This window comes from Urtica dioica, chromosome 4, assembly GCF_054948205.1.
Source record: "Urtica dioica subsp. dioica isolate 48M chromosome 4, U.dioica_male_clone48M_v1_H2, whole genome shotgun sequence".
NCBI lineage: Eukaryota > Viridiplantae > Streptophyta > Magnoliopsida > Rosales > Urticaceae > Urtica > Urtica dioica.
Genome location: NC_142759.1, coordinates 10846710 through 10864730, shown reverse-complemented (window position 1 = coordinate 10864730; position 18021 = coordinate 10846710). Strand labels below are relative to the sequence as shown.

Here is an 18021-nt window from a genome sequence, read left to right as displayed (position 1 = left end):
ATATGACCATTTTTAGCTACCATAAGTCACCGCAGCCCGTAAGACCACAACTCATGACAGCTGAAGTCTGTAGCACAATTAAATTAAAAGACAATAATTTCAAAAGGAATCGTTGTTGCCCATTAATTTTTTTTATGCGACCATATTTGGCTGCAATAGTTATGTCGTATACCACCGCATTAATCATTTCCAATTTTTTCAAGTGTTCGACCAATTTTTATGAAATTTATAAAAATAATGTTAAATCACTCTTTCATCACTATTCACTTTGAAATATTTAATAAGACTTGATATAATCGAAGTCATAAACTTATTACCCATTAAAAATCTCATTTATTATAAGCCTCCAGTCACTATTTACATAAATTTACTCACGCTAACATAAATAAAATGCGCATTTAAAATGGGCTTCAAATGTAAACATCGATATGTTAATTTTCGTACATTGGAATCGTTAAGCGGGGAATTGCCAATACTAAAAGTATTTTCAATAATTTTTCTACATTCTTACAAAATAAAAAAAAAATAAAAAAACTGATATAAGAGTGTTTACTGACAAACATGTCACTAATCTATGTGAATTAGTGACAAGTTTGTTAATAATCTATGTGACTTAATGACATATTTGTCAGTAAACACTCTTATATCAGGTTTTTTTTTTTCTGAAGTTTTTCTGAAAATACGAAAAAAAAAAACTTTAAAAAAACACTTTTAGCGGTGTCTAAATCCTTCTTAAGCAGTAAAGCTATATACCATGCCAGCATAAAAATACATTCCCGTCCGTTTACGTATGCTATGGCTGGATAAAACAATTGTTTAATCATATCCGAATAGGAAAAATACAAACATATAATTAAATGCTATTTTTCTCTTTTAGTTGACACTTGACACCTAAAGCGTACTCGATTGATATTAGACCTATTACAACTTACAAATATTGTAGAAAACTCAGAACCGTTAAAATTAAGAAATGTTTTATTGTGAAACAAAAAAAAATTGGTGGAGAAGCACGTCACGCAACAGCAAATTGATCATTAGACCTTTGTTTTGTTTTCATGCTGAAAACTAATATGTATCGATTAATTTCTTTTTCACAATAGAGGAAAATCAAAAGGACCGTTACTACCGCGTGGAATTTTTATAATCCAGTTCTTAAACTATATTTTTGTAAGCGTTCTAGCAAAGTAACGAACGACACACATAGAATGAAGATTCTGAGTAGCGAGAGTAAGAAGGATAGAGAGATTGAGAGAGAAAGTATCAATCTAGGAAATGATTTTTTTTCATTAACGATATCCGAGGTGATCAGAGAGTATATAAATACATCATCAGTTTTATATTTTTTTTATTTTATTAATACGTTAGTTATTAGGTGATCAGTTAATAATAACACGTGATTATTTACAAGAACACTAACAATGCACTAACTGCCAATAGTTAGTTTAGCTCAGCTTGACAATGTACGCGTCAATATAGCCATCCGTAAGACCAACTCCACCCGAGCTGTATAAGTGTGATTTGGTGTTCCCATTCACTCCAACCGAACGTTAAATACAACGCCAATATAGCGTGAACTGCTTTTCCTTTATTGTTTTGCGCTATATATGATGCATTACTATTCATCACGCCAAAAGCAATTTCACTTGTTATTTAGTCCTTACAAATTTTGTTATTTACTCAATTATCACTATTTCATAAAAGTATTTCATATTTATCTAAAAAATTATTTTTATATATTAAATATTTTAAAAGACCACAATATTTTAAAATACAACATTGACATTTGAAGTTTGAGAAAAACTAAAATGACATTAATATTAATACCGAAACGAAATAACATTACAATGACATCGAAATGCAAAACTAAAAAAAAGACATTAAAAAAAAAAAAAACACAATACAACAAAATAAAATTACAATACATAAACTAATACTCGGGGAGATTATCGTCGGATCCTCCAAGATCGGTGAAATATTGCGAATATGAATCGGATCGGAATCGGAATTAGGAAGTGGTGTTTGAGATTGTTGTTGTTCGGCTCTCTTTTGTAAAACCTTGGCTTGTTCAGCTTCCCAAAATGCACAAACATGAGGATCTGATACTCTATTTAAATCCATTTTCATAATTTTATTTTCTTCTCTGATTGTTTTCAAATTATTAACTTTATCTATACTTTTCAAGAGGCGTTCCCTCATATCACTTATCTTCTTCAGCTGCTCAAGAAGTAGTTTATTTCCTTCATAAAGCTTGCTGATGGAAGACGCTACTTTGTCATCCGTTTTCATTTTTAGTTTGGCTTTTTTCACTCCAATCAGTCGCTCAGAAGGAGATGATTGTCTAACCGACTCAGGAGTTTGTTGTTCGGACTCCGAAAAAGAACACGAACCTCGAGATGTTTGTCTCGCACTTGAGGCTCCGTCTTAAAAAATTTCAAAATTCTTGATGATGTTCCACACATGATCAAACTTCCAACCTTTCTTGAATTTTTCATCATCTGCAAGCAACACTTTAGCTTGATCCATCTGCAAGTCGATATATAACCAATTACAATAACATAATATTAAAAAAATGAAAATAGCTAAAATACTCACAATATCTTCAGCTGAAGCACCGCTCGGGTGTCTATTCTCAATTTGCCAAATGCATGCATGCATTTTCCTTGTAGCTTTCTCAATTACTTGGATTCGGGACTGAATTGATCGCTTTGAACGCATCTCCGAAGTTGGTTTTTTTGCATTGTTGTAGGTGTTTTCAACACGGCTCTAAAAACTATCAGATGATTGGTATATACCAATGATAGGGTCTTGAAAAATCTCTATGTAAACTTGACAAAGAAGTCGGTCTTCTTCATGAGAGTATCCAGAAGCTCGACTTGTCATTTTCTTGTAATGTATCGTACACAAGGCTCAGTAATTTTTTGGATGAAAACACAACTTATGGAAGATACTATTTATAGAATATTTTCTCACCCAAGGCTCTCACGCTTCCCGGGCTCTGACGTGTTATGACCAATCAATGTCACTACTCATCAAAGCTCTCACGCTTCCCGAACCGGCTCTGACGTGATGTGACCAATCAATGCCACTACTCATCAAAGCTCTCACACTTCCCGAACCGGTTCTGACGTGATGTGACCATTCAATGCCATTACCCATCAAGAATCTCACGCTTCCCGGGTTCTGACGTGATGTGACCACTCAATGCCACTACTCATCAAAGCTCTTACGCTTCCCGGGTTCTGACGTGATGTGACCACTCAATGCCACTACTCATCAAAGCTCTTACGCTTCCTGGGTTCTGACGTGATGTGACCACTCAATGCCATCACCCATCAAGAATCTCACGCTTCCCAAACCGGCATCTACACTCAACGCCCTATAAATAATGTCTCAGTTCAAATGATTTTGAATTCACATTCTCTAACACACTTCATCTTTCATCATTCATCTCTCAAAATGAGTTTTAATTCATCATCTTCTTCCTCTGATGATGATTTTCAACTTCAAATGACTCAAATTGATGAGCAGGAGGAAGCTATATGTCATCAAATTATCCAAAATAATATCACGATCATGTAAATTCTCAACGACCATGCCGCCGACCAAACCATTGAGCGCAACGTAGGAGGCTCGATTCCAGGACATGCTTTCATCAATCGGGATCGAGAGAGTGCAGACCGGCGAATTTTCAATGATTACTTCTCATAATCTCCGCTGTACAACGAGGCCATGTTTCGTCGGAGGTATCGAATGTCTCGCTCTTTATTCCTCCGAATAGTGGATGCTGTTAAAAGTCACGACAACTATTTTGTACAATGGTTGGATCGTGCTAGCAAACTTGGGTTGTCACCACTTCAAAAAATAACTGTTGTCTTTCGGATGCTGGCCTACGGTCTTCCGGCAGATGCCACAGATGAGTACTGCAAAATAGTAGAGTCCACGACAATTGAAAGCCTGAAGAGGTTTTGCCGAGCAATGGTGGAGGTATTTTCTGAGCAATATTTAAGATCACCAACTCCTAATGACGTTGCTAGACTTCTTCATATAGGTCAACAACGTGGCTTTCCGGGAATGTTGGGTAGTTTGGATTGTATGCATTGGAAATGGAAAAATTGTCCTACCGCGTGGGCCGGACAATATACGGGTCGTAGCGAAAAACCTACAATTATTCTAGAAGCTGTGGCTAATTACGATCTTTGGATATGGTACGCTTATTTTGGTATGCCGGGAAGCAACAATGACATCAACGTGTTAGAGTCTTCTCACCTATTTTCCAATCTCACTCAAGGTATTGCTCCCCCCGCTCATTATATCATACAGGGAAATGAATATAATATGGGTTATTATTTGGCTGATAGTATATATCCAAAATGGTCTACTATTGTTCAAACTATTCGAGAACCCCGTGGCCGAAAAAAACAATATTTTGAAATGAAGCAAGAATCCTGTAGAAAAGACGTAGAACGTGCATTTGGAGTTCTCCAAGAACGGTTTGCAATTGTGGTGGGACCGTCAAGATTTTGGAGAAAAGATGTCTTAAAGATATAATGACTACATGCATAATTATGCATGATAATAGAAGATGAGCGTGATCTCAACGTGCCCATTGAAGTTAACATAGAAACGTCACAATTGAGGGTTGAATTAGCGGAGAATGATGATACGCGATTTTAAGAGTTTTTCAGTCGCTACAGACAAATAAGAGACAAAGATGCACATATCACGTTCCGGAATGCATTGATCGACCACTTGTGGGAGAGATATTCTAATTCAGATGTGTAATTGTACTTTATTTTATTTTATTTTATGTTATTTGTTTTGTATTGTATTTTGTTTTTAATAAATATTAATTTTACTTTGTGTTAATTTGTATTTTGAATAATTTTATGGAGTAATACTTCATTATTAAATAATAATAAGTGGTATAATTGAAAGATATTAAATAAATATAAGGGTATAGAAATAAATAAGAGAAAGTTGAATATAAAATTAATATTTCAATTTGGTGTAAAAAATAGAGTTCGGTCGGAGATGAGATAGTGTTTGATGTGACATGTACTGTAAAATAGAGTAGAAAATGGTGTTGTCGGGTGGAGTTGGTCTAAACCCGAGTTTTCCAACGAGCATGTTGAAGCGACACTCAGGTAACGGCTTGGCCATAAGATCAATAAGCTGCTCTTCCGTGTGTATATATCATACTTTTATAATTTTGGTGACGAGATCGCATATAAAATAGATGTTGATCGTTAGGGATGTGCACGATTTGGTTTGGTTTAAAATCAGTCTCTAAATTGGTGTGAACCATTATAAATGGTTTTAAAATATTGAAATCAGATCGTCTATGAAAAAAATCAAATCGGACCAAATCGTTTTAGACATGCTCCAGGTTTAGATCGGTTTAAATAAGAGATTAGCTAATCTTTAGAAGCAATATTAACATAAATGTTCTATTAATTAGATGTTAGATCCATATTAGTAGGTTATAATTTCTTAGGAAAAAAAAATTAAAATGACTAACCGTTGCTTCAAATTTGAAACTGGACTGGACCGTTATAGATCTGTCTAAAAACCAACCGAAATGGTAAAGACAAAAATCGTTTTAGACCGCACCAAAAGTTTAAATTTTAGTGGTCTATTCCAGTTCACGATATTCTGATTTTTTTTTTTGGCAAGCCACAAATATGATTTGTTTGGGCGTGGAACACCAAGTTCGAAGCTAAAGTCTATGATGATTGCTTGTGATGCCATATAGCAGTAGTAGATGAGGTAAGAGGGACACGAAGTCCAAATCATTAACGAGCCGAGCCATTGGATCTCTTTGGCAATTTGTGAAAGAGCCTCGAGCTTCAATTTAGCGCTTGAACGAGAAAGCACCTTCTTCGTACGCGGACTTAAGTTGAGAGGCGATCGTCAATTTAGCGCTTGAACGAGAAAGCACCTTCTTCGTACGCGGACTTAAGTTGAGAGGCGATCGTCGAGGAAATTGGCCCAATCCGTGTGTGAGAATACATTGATATGAAGTCGATTTGAGGCTACTTGAAATTCAAGTTATGATCAAGATTGTCTTTTTACGTATTGGCTAAGTGATTTCACAACAAATGGAATTGTCAAGTGGGACTCACTCCGTGAGTGCATTAGCGCCATCAACGCTTATCATTTTTTTTCTTCTTCTTAAAATCATACATTTCTAATAGAAAGGCTATTGTTAATTAATTTTATTTTGGAAGTATAAGTGCGATTAGAATCTTCACTATCAACCTTTTATTTATTTAATTAATTTTTTTTTGTCAGAATCATTATTCTTTTTGAAATATATTCGCTTGGTAATTTTTGAACGGTTGCGATTTTCTGACTAATTACAGTGGACCCCACTACCATCTCCGACCTTTTTTATCCTGCTACAAAGTGCACCATCCCTCTTTCCCTACAAAACAATGTGTAATAATGTCAATTTTTCTAATCACGAAATTACAAAATTTAAAAGGAAAACCACAAAATGATAATCACTGTGCATATAAGCCAGAGGGACTGCCCAGAAAATGCCAAGTACACCATTCTGACTCTTTAATCTCAACCCTTCCTTCCTTATCACTCTCACCTCTCTACTACATCTCATTCTCTCTCATTTTTATTTTATTTTATTTTGTTTTCGTTTTCTCGCAATATTTGGTTTTATTTCCATTTAAAATCCTCTCACCGTTACTTCATTTCCTTTTCTTTCCTTTACTCTGCTTCTACTTCTTCATTATCCATTCTCTATCCTTAAATAAAAGAAAGAAAAAAAAAACCCATCTTCTCTTCGCTTCATTTCATATTCATGGCAGTTCAATAAGTTCATCTCTTTCTCTCTAATATGCATAACACCCAATAAAAGGCTTCTCGTTTGCAGTGTTTTTATTTCTGGTTCATTTTCTCAAGTGCATTAAAGAGAGTCTCTTTTGCTTTCAATCCCCAGAAAAAAGCTCTTCTTCTTCTTCTTCTTCTTCTTCTTCTTCTGCTAGTTTGGTAATCATTTCTCCAACTTCCCATAGGCCATAGAAAGTGACCTCTCTCTTGCTTGCTCTGAATTATCACGTTTTGACATAACTTCTCAAGAATTGACTTTCTTTAATACAGTTAGGTGTTGAAATATTTCTGAGGTCCCAACAGTGTATTTTTTAGTACCTTCATAAAAGGACCAAAGTTCTATATAATATAACGTAATATATATTTTCAATTCAGGAAGGCCACGTAATTTACGTTTCAAGTTTCAGCAAGGTCGAAAATGGCACCGAAGAACAACCGTGGAAAGGTCAAGGGAGACAAGAAGAAGAAAGAAGAGAAAAGTATTTATGGACTCTCTCTATATATGTATTATTTATAAAAGTATTAATTTTTTTTAATTCAAGTTTATTATTATTATTATTTGCAGTTCTTCCGGTGGTCATGGACATCACTGTGAACCTTCCAGACGAGACCCAAGTCAATCTCAAGGTCATAACTCAATTTTTTTTTTTTTTTTTTTTGGAACTCACGGAGTTTAATTTTGTTTGTTATATGACTCGGGTCACAAAAACCACCGTGGTTATTCATGAATACAGCAAATTCTCTTCTTGTGCTTTTATGGTTCGTGTTTTGCTTTGTTTTGTGCGTTACATGGTAAGCCAATTTGGAAATAAAAATGAATTGGTTTCGAATCTTTACAATAAGATCCAAAAGTTGGAATAATGATAGAACCAAGAATCTTCTAGAAGAGGTTTATTTTCTTAATTTTTTGCGAAGCATTGTAATTATAATTTTCGAAACGAACTTGTCGTTTTATTAGTTTGTTAGTTAGGTTCGATTATTTTATAAGTTTTCATTAATTTTGTTTTTTGAATTTTTAAACAGGGGATATCGACGGACAGGATAATCGACGTTCGCAGGTTATTATCTGTTAACACAGAAACTTGCAACATCACAAATTACTCACTCTCTCATGAGGTAATATTACAGAATAGTTATAAGGGAACTATAAGTTTTTTTGATAAGTAGATTAATTATATGCTATAATCTATAATGGCAAATTAATTTTCCATATATCAAGGATAATTAATCCCCTTCTTTTTTATGCATACCTCCTGACATTTTGTGACTAATAACTTAAATGAGGATTCGAAAAATGCCAAATGAAGTTGAGGTTTGTGATAAATCTTCCTTGACACAAAAGAAACTACGAGTAAAGAAAGCCAATTGACTAAAATATAGCAGTATTTTCCTCTCTAAAAAAATTGGGCACAACATATGTGTGTGTACTGTATATAGTCATGACTGTAAACTAAATACACTAAATTATTGTCTTAAATTAAGAAACTATAAAATATATAATGAAGCCATTTATTTTGTATGATATAATGATAATTATAAATAATTACCTAATTTTTCTAGGTTTTATTGTATTTATTATACTCTTCAACGTAATTTCTAAACTTCAGTTATTTTTTTCTCCTTCTTTTATACCCCGTATTTTTCTTTGAGCGAATTTAAAGGTATTTGATCAACTCTTCATACAAAAAAAATTGAGTATTAGGATATGCTTTTTTCGCAATCATTAGTTTAATGGCAACAAACAAGTATTCGTTATATATTGAATAATCATAACAAATCATTCATCAACTAAATCATTTGAACATAAATTGTATATGTTAATTTCAGTTTAAATGATTTTCTTTACCCAATATAAATGCAACTTAAAACCTATGACTATATATTCCGTGTGAAAATATTTAGAAATATTTGTATATGGAAGCTACATTATACGACATTTTTAAAATATTTAACTAAGTAAGCAAGCAACTAGAGAACGCTTAATTTTTAAATTTTTTTTTTTTAACGTTTAACATTAAAGAGTTATATAGGTTATATTTTTAAGATAAAATAACAGTTCTCCAGAGAACAACTTCACAATAATTCACTCATTCCGACATCCGGGTCCCGAGAATATTAAAATCAAAATGGAGTTTGTATATGATAATCATAAAACCCCATGTAATATCGTAAGATTTTTTTTTTTTTTTTCCCCTTTAAAAACGAGACGGACTTATCAGTATCAGCCACTTGGCTGTGAATCACAGGTAAGAGGCCCACGCTTAAAAGATACGGTGGACGTGTCGGCACTCAAGCCGTGCACTCTAACGTTGCTCGAAGGTACATGATCTACTCTAACTTTCATTTCCCGCCATATAAGTAACTAACGACACGTCGTTTCTCACCTCAGGCTTAGTTTGGTTTAATTATTTTTTTGCTTTTCTATTTTATTTTTTCAGAGGAGTACGATGAAGAGAGTGCGACGGCGCACGTTAGACGGGCGCTGGACCTGGTGGCGTGCACGACAAGCTCCGGTAAGCCTGCGCCGCCTGGTGCGCAGGATAAGAAGCCGTCTACGCCGGAGGAGGAGCCAAGCCAGTCGTGCCCGGAGCTCGGCGCTTTCTACGACTTCTTCTCCCTCTCTCACCTCGCTCCCCCTATCCAGTGTAAATTCCCTTTTCTGCCCCTGCTCTCCCTCGCCGCAATCTCTGTCTCGCTCGCTCTCACACTTTTTTCTTTTGACAGTCATTAAGAGAGTGCCGAGGCGGCGAATTGGCGAGCTCTCGCCGGTCGATCATCTTTTCTCTCTCGAAGTAAGACCTTTGGTTAAATACTATACACTGTTCGTCAAATTTCTTCGATTAATTGAGTCGTTTGTTTTTCTTGAAGTAAGACCTTAGGCTAAAGTAGATACACTGTTCGACTAATTTCGTCTGATTTCTTCGATTGATTGGGTTGAGTCGTTTGTTTTTCTCGAAGTATGACCTTAGGTTGAAAAATATACTGTTCGACTAATTTCGTTTTAATTTCTTCTATTGATTGAGCTGAGTCGTTCTTTTTTGGGTGGTAAAGGCGAAGCTTTGCAACGGGAAGGTTGTCCACGTGGAGGCTTGTCGGAATGGGTTCTACAGCATCGGGAAACAGCGGATTCACTCCCGCAACCTCATTGACCTGCTTCGTCAGCTCAGCAGAGCTTTCGACAATGTCAGTTTCTCTCTCTCTCTCTCTCTCTCTCTCTCTCTCTCTCTCTCTCTCTCTCTCTCTCGTTTCAACGAATCTTCGTGTTGTTTCAGGCTTATGGAGATCTCATGAAAGCCTTCTCGGAGCGGAACAAGGTAACGCCATTCTTTTTTCCTTCCCAAATTGTCTCTTTTGCAATAAATAAACAATAATAGTAACGGTGGAGGTGTGTGTGATGTGATCTGCAGTTTGGGAACCTTCCGTACGGGTTCAGAGCAAACACATGGCTGGTGCCACCGACGGCGGCCAAGTCTCCGGCGGCTTTCCCGCCCCTTCCGGCGGAGGACGAGTTGTGGGGAGGGAACGGCGGCGGACTCGGGAGGGACGGGAAGAGCGACCTCTTGCCTTGGGCCTCCGAGTTCTCGTTCGTGGCGTCAATGCCCTGCACGACCCCGGAAGAGAGGCAGCTCCGAGACCGAAGGGCCTTCCTACTCCACAGCCTCTTCGTCGACGTCTCAATTTTCAAGGCCGTCGAAGCTGTTCGCTGCGTGATGAACGGCTCCGCTCCGGAAGGGCGAGAAGTGGTGGGTGATTTGAGCATAACGGTCGCGAAAGACGCTTCCGACGCCAGCAGAAAGATAGACACCAAGATCGATGGGGTTCAAGCGATGGGGGACGGTGCCGATAAGAGCCCGATCGAGAGAAACCTGTTGAAAGGGATTACGGCTGATGAAAACACCGCTGCCCATGTAAGTTAAAAAAAAAAAGCTGCGGAAATTTTTTCCAGTTTGTTCTATATTTTTAAATTGGTGAAACTAGGTTTTTAATGTTTTTTTTTTCATTATTTATCTCTGCTGAAGGATGTTTCTACTCTTGGGGTCGTTAACTTGAGGTATTGCGGCTATGTTGCCATTGTGAAAGTCGAGGGTAGAGCTGCAAAAGCCGGTCTATCGTTTGAAGGTAGTGAGTTTCTTGATCAGCCCGAAGGTGGTGCAAACGCCCTTAATATTAACAGGTAATTCTGATACGTTTGGATCAATTGATCTTGATATGAATAAACGTTGGGATTTTATGTAAAATTTCTTCTCATTTTTTTTTCCTAGTTTGAGATTGATACTGCACAACAACGCACAAGTTACGGAGAACAATAATAAGGCCGGATTGGATCTGCAATCAATGGAATGTGAAGATCTCTCTGTTCCCCGGGCTTTCGTTGAGAAGCTGTTGGAAGACAGTCTCGTGAAACTGGAGCAAGAGGACGCGAGTTCGGACGAGTTCGTGAGGTGGGAACTTGGAGCCTGTTGGATTCAGCACTTGCAAGACCAGAAAAATGCAGAAAAGGAGAAGAAACCAAGCGGTGAGAAGACTAAGAACGAATTGAAGGTTGAGGGACTTGGTACACCACTTAGGTCCCTCAAGAATAAAAAGAAGTCAGACAAAGCGCAAATAGAGAGCTCAAAGTCTCCCTCGGATAGTGTGACCCAGGAAGCCGAAAGTGCTTCGTCGTCCTCTTTAGAGTTGCAGCATGAAACCAGTGCCAAAGACAATGAAGTTGCTCTGAAGAACCTGTTATCCGACGCGGCCTTTGCTCGATTGAAAGAATCAGAAACTGGGCTACACTGCAAGGTACTGTATCTGTAGTGTCTCATTTTATTATTACTCTTGACCATGAACTGAGCTAACCCTATTGCATGCTTGCAGTCTCTTCAAGAGCTAATCGACTTATCTCAAAAGTATTACTTGGATGTTGCGCTTCCCAAACTGGTAATTACTGGATATTGTTTGATCAAACAGCATTACATTTCTGCACTTGACATGGTTATGGTGATTCCTGGGTTTAGTGTTTTTAAAAACTACAGGTAGCAGATTTCGGTTCGTTGGAGCTTTCTCCAGTTGATGGTCGGACTTTGACCGATTTCATGCACACTAGGGGTCTGCGGATGCGTTCTCTGGGACATGTTGTAAGTGCTTCGTAACTTTCAACAAGTGTGTTTCTTGAAGTTATCAAAATATTTTTCAATATTGTAGTACCTTCCATAACTACTGGATTTTAATCCTTTTTGACCAGGTCAAGCTTTCCGAGAAGCTATCTCATGTGCAGTCACTTTGCATTCATGAGATGATAGTACGTGCATTCAAGCACATTCTTCAGGCTGTAATTTCTTCAGTCGCCGACAAAGAAAAAATGGCTGTATCAATAGCTGCGGCTTTGAATATGATGCTTGGGATTCCTGAAAGTCACAAGGTTGACAAGTCTTCTAGAGTTCATTCTCTCATGTGGAGATGGCTGGAGGTATTCCTGAAAAAGCGATACAACTGGGATATTAGCAGCAGCTTCGATTTCAAGGACTTGAGGAAGTTTGCAATCTTGCGTGGACTGTGTCATAAGGTACGCCAGATACAGCATGAGAATTTGGATCTAGTCACTTCAGCACTATTATTTTACCCATTTACGTTCTACTGAAACCCTTTTTTCTAGGTCGGTATTGAGTTGGTTCCGAGGGATTATGACATGGATTCGCCTGATCCATTCTGCAAGTTAGATGTTGTCAGCCTTGTCCCGGTGCACAAGGTAAGGATTCTCATACAAATTCCTTCTAAACGTAGAAGTAATTTCTTCATAAGGTTTTCTGATTCGGGTCTTGCTTTTGCATTCTTTATTTTTGCGCAGCAAGCCGCGTGCTCTTCTGCAGATGGGAGACAGCTGCTAGAATCTTCAAAAACAGCTTTGGACAAAGGGAAGCTCGAAGATGCAGTTGCTTATGGAACAAAGGTATACTGTGTTTTGGCAGGTTTTCTTTACACTACTGTATATATAGCAAACTGTGTTGTTTCAAATATGTCCCTACATTCCAGCTTGTAATAACTTGTGATGTTGGTCTCGTAGGCGCTTGCAAAGCTTGTTGCAGTGTGCGGTCCATACCATCGAATGACTGCAGGAGCTTATAGCCTCCTTGCTGTAGTTCTATATCACACCGGGGATTTCAATCAGGTCTGCCTTTCATACTATTTGTTTGATGCCAGACTTATAGTAATTTTAAAGTAATCAACCTTGTAATTTTTACATGTGTTGTGAGAAATAGAAATCTTCTGACCTTATTCTTCTTTTTGTTTTGTTTTTTCCAGGCTACAATATACCAACAGAAAGCTTTGGACATCAATGAAAGAGAGTTAGGACTTGATCATCCAGACACGATGAAGAGCTATGGGGATCTCGCTGTATTCTACTACAGGCTTCAGCACACGGAGTTGGCTCTCAAGTATGCTTTCTTCGTTCTTATATAATATATTTGATTGTTGAGTGATTTCTGATGTAGGTTTTCCTTTATGGTCTTTGTCCGGTGACGCTTTAGTTTATTGTAATTCTTCCGTACACCTTTGTGGTTCGATAATTTATTCTAACCGAACAGAAAATGGACCAACAAAAATACATCTATATGGTGCTCATATCAATAGGTTATCGTAATCCTACAGTACACAGTTATTCTAATCCATTCATATATGTGCATAATGAATTCCCTTATGCCAAACATCTTTCCGCCGCTAATGTATGGAAATTGTTGTCCAGGTATGTAAAACGTGCGTTGTACCTTTTGCACTTGACATGTGGTCCATCTCACCCGAACACTGCTGCAACGTACATCAATGTGGCTATGATGGAAGAAGGTCTCGGAAATGTGCATGTCGCTCTCAGATATCTTCACAAAGCTCTGAAATGTAACCAGAGGTTACTTGGACCGGACCATATTCAGGTTTGTACCATTTATTCATCCACTTCAATTTTTACGAGGCAATTTAGTTTCTTGCTCTGAAACTTTAAGTATCGCTCCTATTTTCTAATCCTTCAGACAGCAGCAAGCTACCATGCCATCGCAATAGCTCTGTCATTGATGGAAGCGTACCCTTTAAGTGTTCAGCACGAGCAGACCACGTTACAAATTCTGAGGGCAAAGCTTGGTCCCGATGACCTGCGTACCCAGGTATACTCTGTTCATACCGACAGCTTCTCTATATCTCTTGTTTTAAATCACTCTTATCTTCTCTGCTCTAGTAGTCTGAGTTGACCATACAAATAATTGGATAGATATGATCACCGCGTGATTCTAGATTTTGGTGTGGTTTGTCAATTGTTACACTTGAAGGCTCATGTATGTACGCAGCGTTTTTCTTTATCACCCACAATTGAACTAACGTTGAATTTGTTTGATTAATTGATTCAGGACGCTGCTGCGTGGCTTGAGTATTTTGAGTCCAAGGCTTTTGAACAGCAAGAAGCTGCACGGAACGGCACTCGAAAGCCTGATGCTTCTATAGCCAGCAAAGGCCACCTGAGGTAAAAAAAAATGGTCACTCATTTTCATTTCATCGTTATTTTGACCGTGATTCCATCGGGTTTCATTTTCTTCTGTGGCTTGCAGCACAAAAATGCCTACCCATGCCTATAATTCCTTGGAAGCTTTCATTATTTGTGTATACCTGAGGCTACATAGGCTTGAGCCTATTTTTACTAATTATAGATCACAATAAGATAAATAACATAATTAATCTGTTCCAGATGAAATATGGAGGGAATCCATCTGTATTAAGAATATCATGCACTTATGTGCTTATCTATTCTGTATGATGGGCATGGAATTCGCCTGTTTTAGTACAAATTCTTTATACTAATATTTTATCTGAAATAAAACTTGCCAGTGTGTCTGATTTGCTTGATTACATTAATCCGAATCAAGATGTAAAGGGAAGAGATGCAGCAGCAAAGAGGAGGAACAACTTTACAAAGGTAAATTAGCTTTTGAAACTTCTGATATATGGATAGCTTTTTTTTTTTTTTTTTTTTTTTTTTGTTCAGGTTATTAGTTGAGCTAAAATCTTCTTTGAAGGTTTACGATTCAAGAAAATCTTTGAGACTCTAGAAGTGCTTGTGGCTGCAGCTTCAAGTTTCCAACTTTTGGAGGAAACTTGACTGTCTTAGTCTTTATATATTATTTGCAAGAAATATGAAACACCCACACATGCACGCACAAGTGAGAAATAAGTTTTGTTAGAACCTATGATTCGTACCACGTAAAATTGTGAAAAAAATTTAGAAGGGATACCCAAATTTCAATTAGAAAAGTGACAAATCTCCACTTTGGTACTGAAAACCTTGTCCCTAGGCTTCTGTACTTTCTTCTGCATTATGTCACATGAAAGCATTCACTGTTCATTTTTATTTTTATTTTTATTTTTATTTTTATTTTTTTTATTTTTTTTAATTTTTATTTTTTTCTCAATGCAAATTCTTATAGTACTAACTCAATCTTCTTCTCTAGTTGAAGGGAAAATCCTATCAAACAATTGGTTTAGCAAGTTCCGACGAGTCTCCAAAAGATACGTCGGATGAAGAGACACTGGTACATAAACCTCAAAGCGAGGCAGAGCTGATCCAGGAAATCTCCGATGCACCAGGGGAGCCCCATTTGGTAGCATTAGAAGACTCTGCCCCAGAAAGGCCAAACAGTTCCAGTGATGTATCTTCTGATACATTTGTTGGCGAAGGAGATGAAGGATGGCAGCCAGTTCAAAAGCCTAGATCAGCGAACTCTTCTGGGCGGCGTCCAAAGCACCGCCGGTCAACTATTGGCAAAGTCTACGTTTACCAGAAGAAGCAAGTTGAGACTGACACCAGTTATCCTGCTGCTTCAAATAATCTTCAGAACAGTAGGTACTATGTTGTAAAGAAGAAGGCCATACCTCATGGAAATGGAAGCCAAGTGGAACAACAGGCTTCCAATCCCTCCCAGGTTACAAAGCATGGTCGGAGGATGGTTAAATCCGTAGCCTACAGGGTTAAGTCGGTGCCTTTGTCTGATAAAACTGACGTGTCAGAGACTTCAAGGAATGGTGGCCCGTCTTTCAGCTCTCCCTCGGAGCCTGGTCAAAGCTCCTCATCGGTTGAGCCTACTGCTGTGAAGAGCTCTATTGTTAGTCTAGGAAAATCTCCTTCGTACAAAGAAGTGGCTTTGGCTCCACCCGGTACTATCACTAGGACACAATCCGGGGCACCCCACCAACACGTAGACGAAGCGTACGACGCCAAAAGAAGTGGAGAATCGATCATTTCAAGTGTAGAAACAATGGTTGAAGAGAAAAATGAGAACGCTGCGGATCTTTTGAAGGAGGAGACTAAAGTTATTATAAAGGAAGTGGAGTCTCACTTGGCGAACTCAGCAGAAGAAACCCCCGCGACGGTGTTCGAAGACAATGTCGAGGTTCTTGATGTAATTGAAGACTCTTTTGCTTCTACAGACTTGATATCCGAGAAATTATCAACTGCTTTTGAACTTCATGAGAATCCCATCCCTAACTTGGCCGGGACAGAGGAAGTGAAGGACAAGTCTGTGGTGGTGCCTTCAGGCGATAGCCGTGCACTTACCAATAAGAAGCTATCAGCCTCTGCGGCTCCGTTCAACCCATCACCACCCATTGCACATCCCGTGCCCGTTTCTCTGAACCTGACTCTCCCTGTGGGTCCCGGCTCCGTTCCACCAATGGGACCTTGGTCAGTGAGCATGAATCTCCACGCGGGTCCTGGGGGAGTTTTGTCTGCGGTCAGTCCTATGTGCTCGTCCCCTCATCACATGTTCCCATCTCCTCCTCCGACCCCGAACATGATTCAGCCGCTGCCGTTCATATACCCTCCTTTCACTCAGCCCCAACCAATTTGCAGTACTTTTCCTGTGACAAGCAGCGGGTTTCACCCGAACCACTTCACGTGGCATTGCAACATGAACCCAAATGGCCCTGAGTTCGTTGCGGGCCCGGTCTGGCCCGGCGGCCACCCGGCTGATTTTCCCATCCCTGCACCGATTTCCGAATTGCTGGCTAATCCTGTACCGGAGCCGAAATTAGAACGTAACGATTCTTCTCCAATTCTTCCCGCCGACATCGACAACGTGGTGGAGATAGCGAAAGAAGTGAGCCTCGTAGAAAATGAGGCATCAGGTAATAATGCCGATGAATTAGCTGGAGTTGGTTCCAGGTATGTGAAAGAAAATGGTCCTCAAGATCTAGGAACGGTTGAAAGTTCTGGGGCCGAGCCCGAAATCAAGAATTATGGAAAGCCCGCCGGAAGTGCTGAGGAAAAGATGGACAGAGAGAAAACATTCAGTATTTTGATAAGGGGAAGAAGGAACAGAAAGCAGACTCTGAGAATGCCGATCAGTTTGCTGAGCCGACCCTATGGCTCTCAGGCCTTCAAAGTCATATATAACAGAGTAATCAGAGGGAGTGATGCTCCAAACGCAACCGACTTTCCTCCAAGGGAAGATAGCAAAGCCAGTGCTACGTGAAACCGCCCTGTTACTTTTACGATCATGTACTATGTTTATGGAAAAACATCTATTGTAAAAGCAAAAAAGGGACAATGGAGGATAAGATGTTGCGTTTTCCGAGTAAACCGAGCAACGGGAAAGGTTAGTCTTCTGATTATTGGTGTTTGTCATCTGTATTTCCATTCAGATAATCTTCTCTTGAGAAACCTAGTATTACATTCCAAAACTGGTTTTGTTATTTGAACGACTGATTCAAAAAAGCACCAACATTTTTGGAGTTGTTCTAGGCTTTCAGCTATTACAATTTTTCAACATTGGGACCTATGAAGGATTCTGAAGTAACTAAAAATGTTTGAACTTTCTTGTATGTTTGAATTGCAGGTTCATGTTGGGAAAATATCGTGGAATTCCTCGAGGCTGTGCTCTTGAGGTGACAATTTTGGCTTAATCAGACAGTAGGAAATCTTTCTTAGTTTGGACCACAGCATTAATATTGAAATCAGTTTTTTCGATTTTTATAGCATTGATTTTGCTCAATAACTGGAATAAACTGTATACGACCTCCAATTTTGTCCTCTTTTTTTTTTCGGTAACTTTTTTTGTTTGCCTTTCTGACTGGCCTATTCATTATTTCTTAAACTAGTTTGCCATTTACAACCTTTACTTTATTTTATTTTTTGTTAAAAAAAAAAAAACAAAA

At 38.4% G+C, this 18021-nt stretch overlaps 2 protein-coding genes across 7 annotated transcripts; both read left to right on the top strand.

The window, feature by feature from the left end:
• The first annotated feature begins 3750 nt into the window (after positions 1-3750).
• On the top strand, positions 3751-7234 carry LOC149400349 (uncharacterized). The gene is made up of 4 exons (XM_089610416.1): positions 3751-4288; positions 6890-7005; positions 7117-7139; positions 7222-7234. Exons 1-4 carry the CDS (start codon positions 3751-3753, stop codon positions 7232-7234), a joined length of 690 nt encoding a protein of 229 aa, XP_089466542.1.
• On the top strand, positions 6712-17998 carry LOC149400348 (Tetratricopeptide repeat (TPR)-like superfamily protein). Of its 6 annotated transcripts, none has more exons than XM_089612487.1 (25): positions 6712-7005; positions 7226-7325; positions 7412-7473; positions 7870-7962; positions 9093-9165; positions 9285-9491; positions 9571-9638; positions 9898-10029; positions 10119-10160; positions 10254-10754; positions 10866-11020; positions 11109-11631; positions 11707-11769; positions 11865-11966; positions 12074-12394; positions 12485-12577; positions 12677-12778; positions 12893-12997; positions 13132-13265; positions 13574-13757; positions 13854-13985; positions 14226-14338; positions 14701-14788; positions 15321-17462; positions 17703-17998. In XM_089612487.1, the coding sequence occupies exons 2-24, from the start codon at positions 7265-7267 to the stop codon at positions 17337-17339; spliced, it is 5373 nt and encodes a 1790-aa protein (XP_089468613.1). In that variant the 5' UTR covers positions 6712-7005; positions 7226-7264; the 3' UTR covers positions 17340-17462; positions 17703-17998. The 6 variants fall into 6 exon arrangements, with proteins under 6 accessions (XP_089468613.1, XP_089468610.1, XP_089468612.1 ...); XM_089612484.1 differs by having other exon boundaries at positions 7222-7325; XM_089612486.1 differs by having other exon boundaries at positions 6712-7115; positions 7222-7325.
• The last annotated feature ends 23 nt before the right edge of the window (positions 17999-18021 follow it).

Excerpts from the sequence above, each read along its gene's own strand:
- LOC149400348 (XM_089612487.1), top strand. The coding sequence starts at position 7,265 with ATGGCACCGAAGAACAACCGTGGAAAGGTCAAGGGAGACAAGAAGAAG. Across the intron at positions 13,986-14,225 it reads CCGATGACCTGCGTACCCAG|GACGCTGCTGCGTGGCTTGA; the intron begins GTATACTCTGTT and ends TAATTGATTCAG. Across the intron at positions 14,789-15,320 it reads GGAGGAACAACTTTACAAAG|TTGAAGGGAAAATCCTATCA; the intron begins GTAAATTAGCTT and ends CTTCTTCTCTAG.
- LOC149400349 (XM_089610416.1), top strand. The coding sequence starts at position 3,751 with ATGTCTCGCTCTTTATTCCTCCGAATAGTGGATGCTGTTAAAAGTCAC. Across the intron at positions 4,289-6,889 it reads ATTTTCCAATCTCACTCAAG|TGTTTTTATTTCTGGTTCAT; the intron begins GTATTGCTCCCC and ends TCTCGTTTGCAG. Across the intron at positions 7,006-7,116 it reads CTTCTTCTTCTGCTAGTTTG|TTAGGTGTTGAAATATTTCT; the intron begins GTAATCATTTCT and ends TCTTTAATACAG.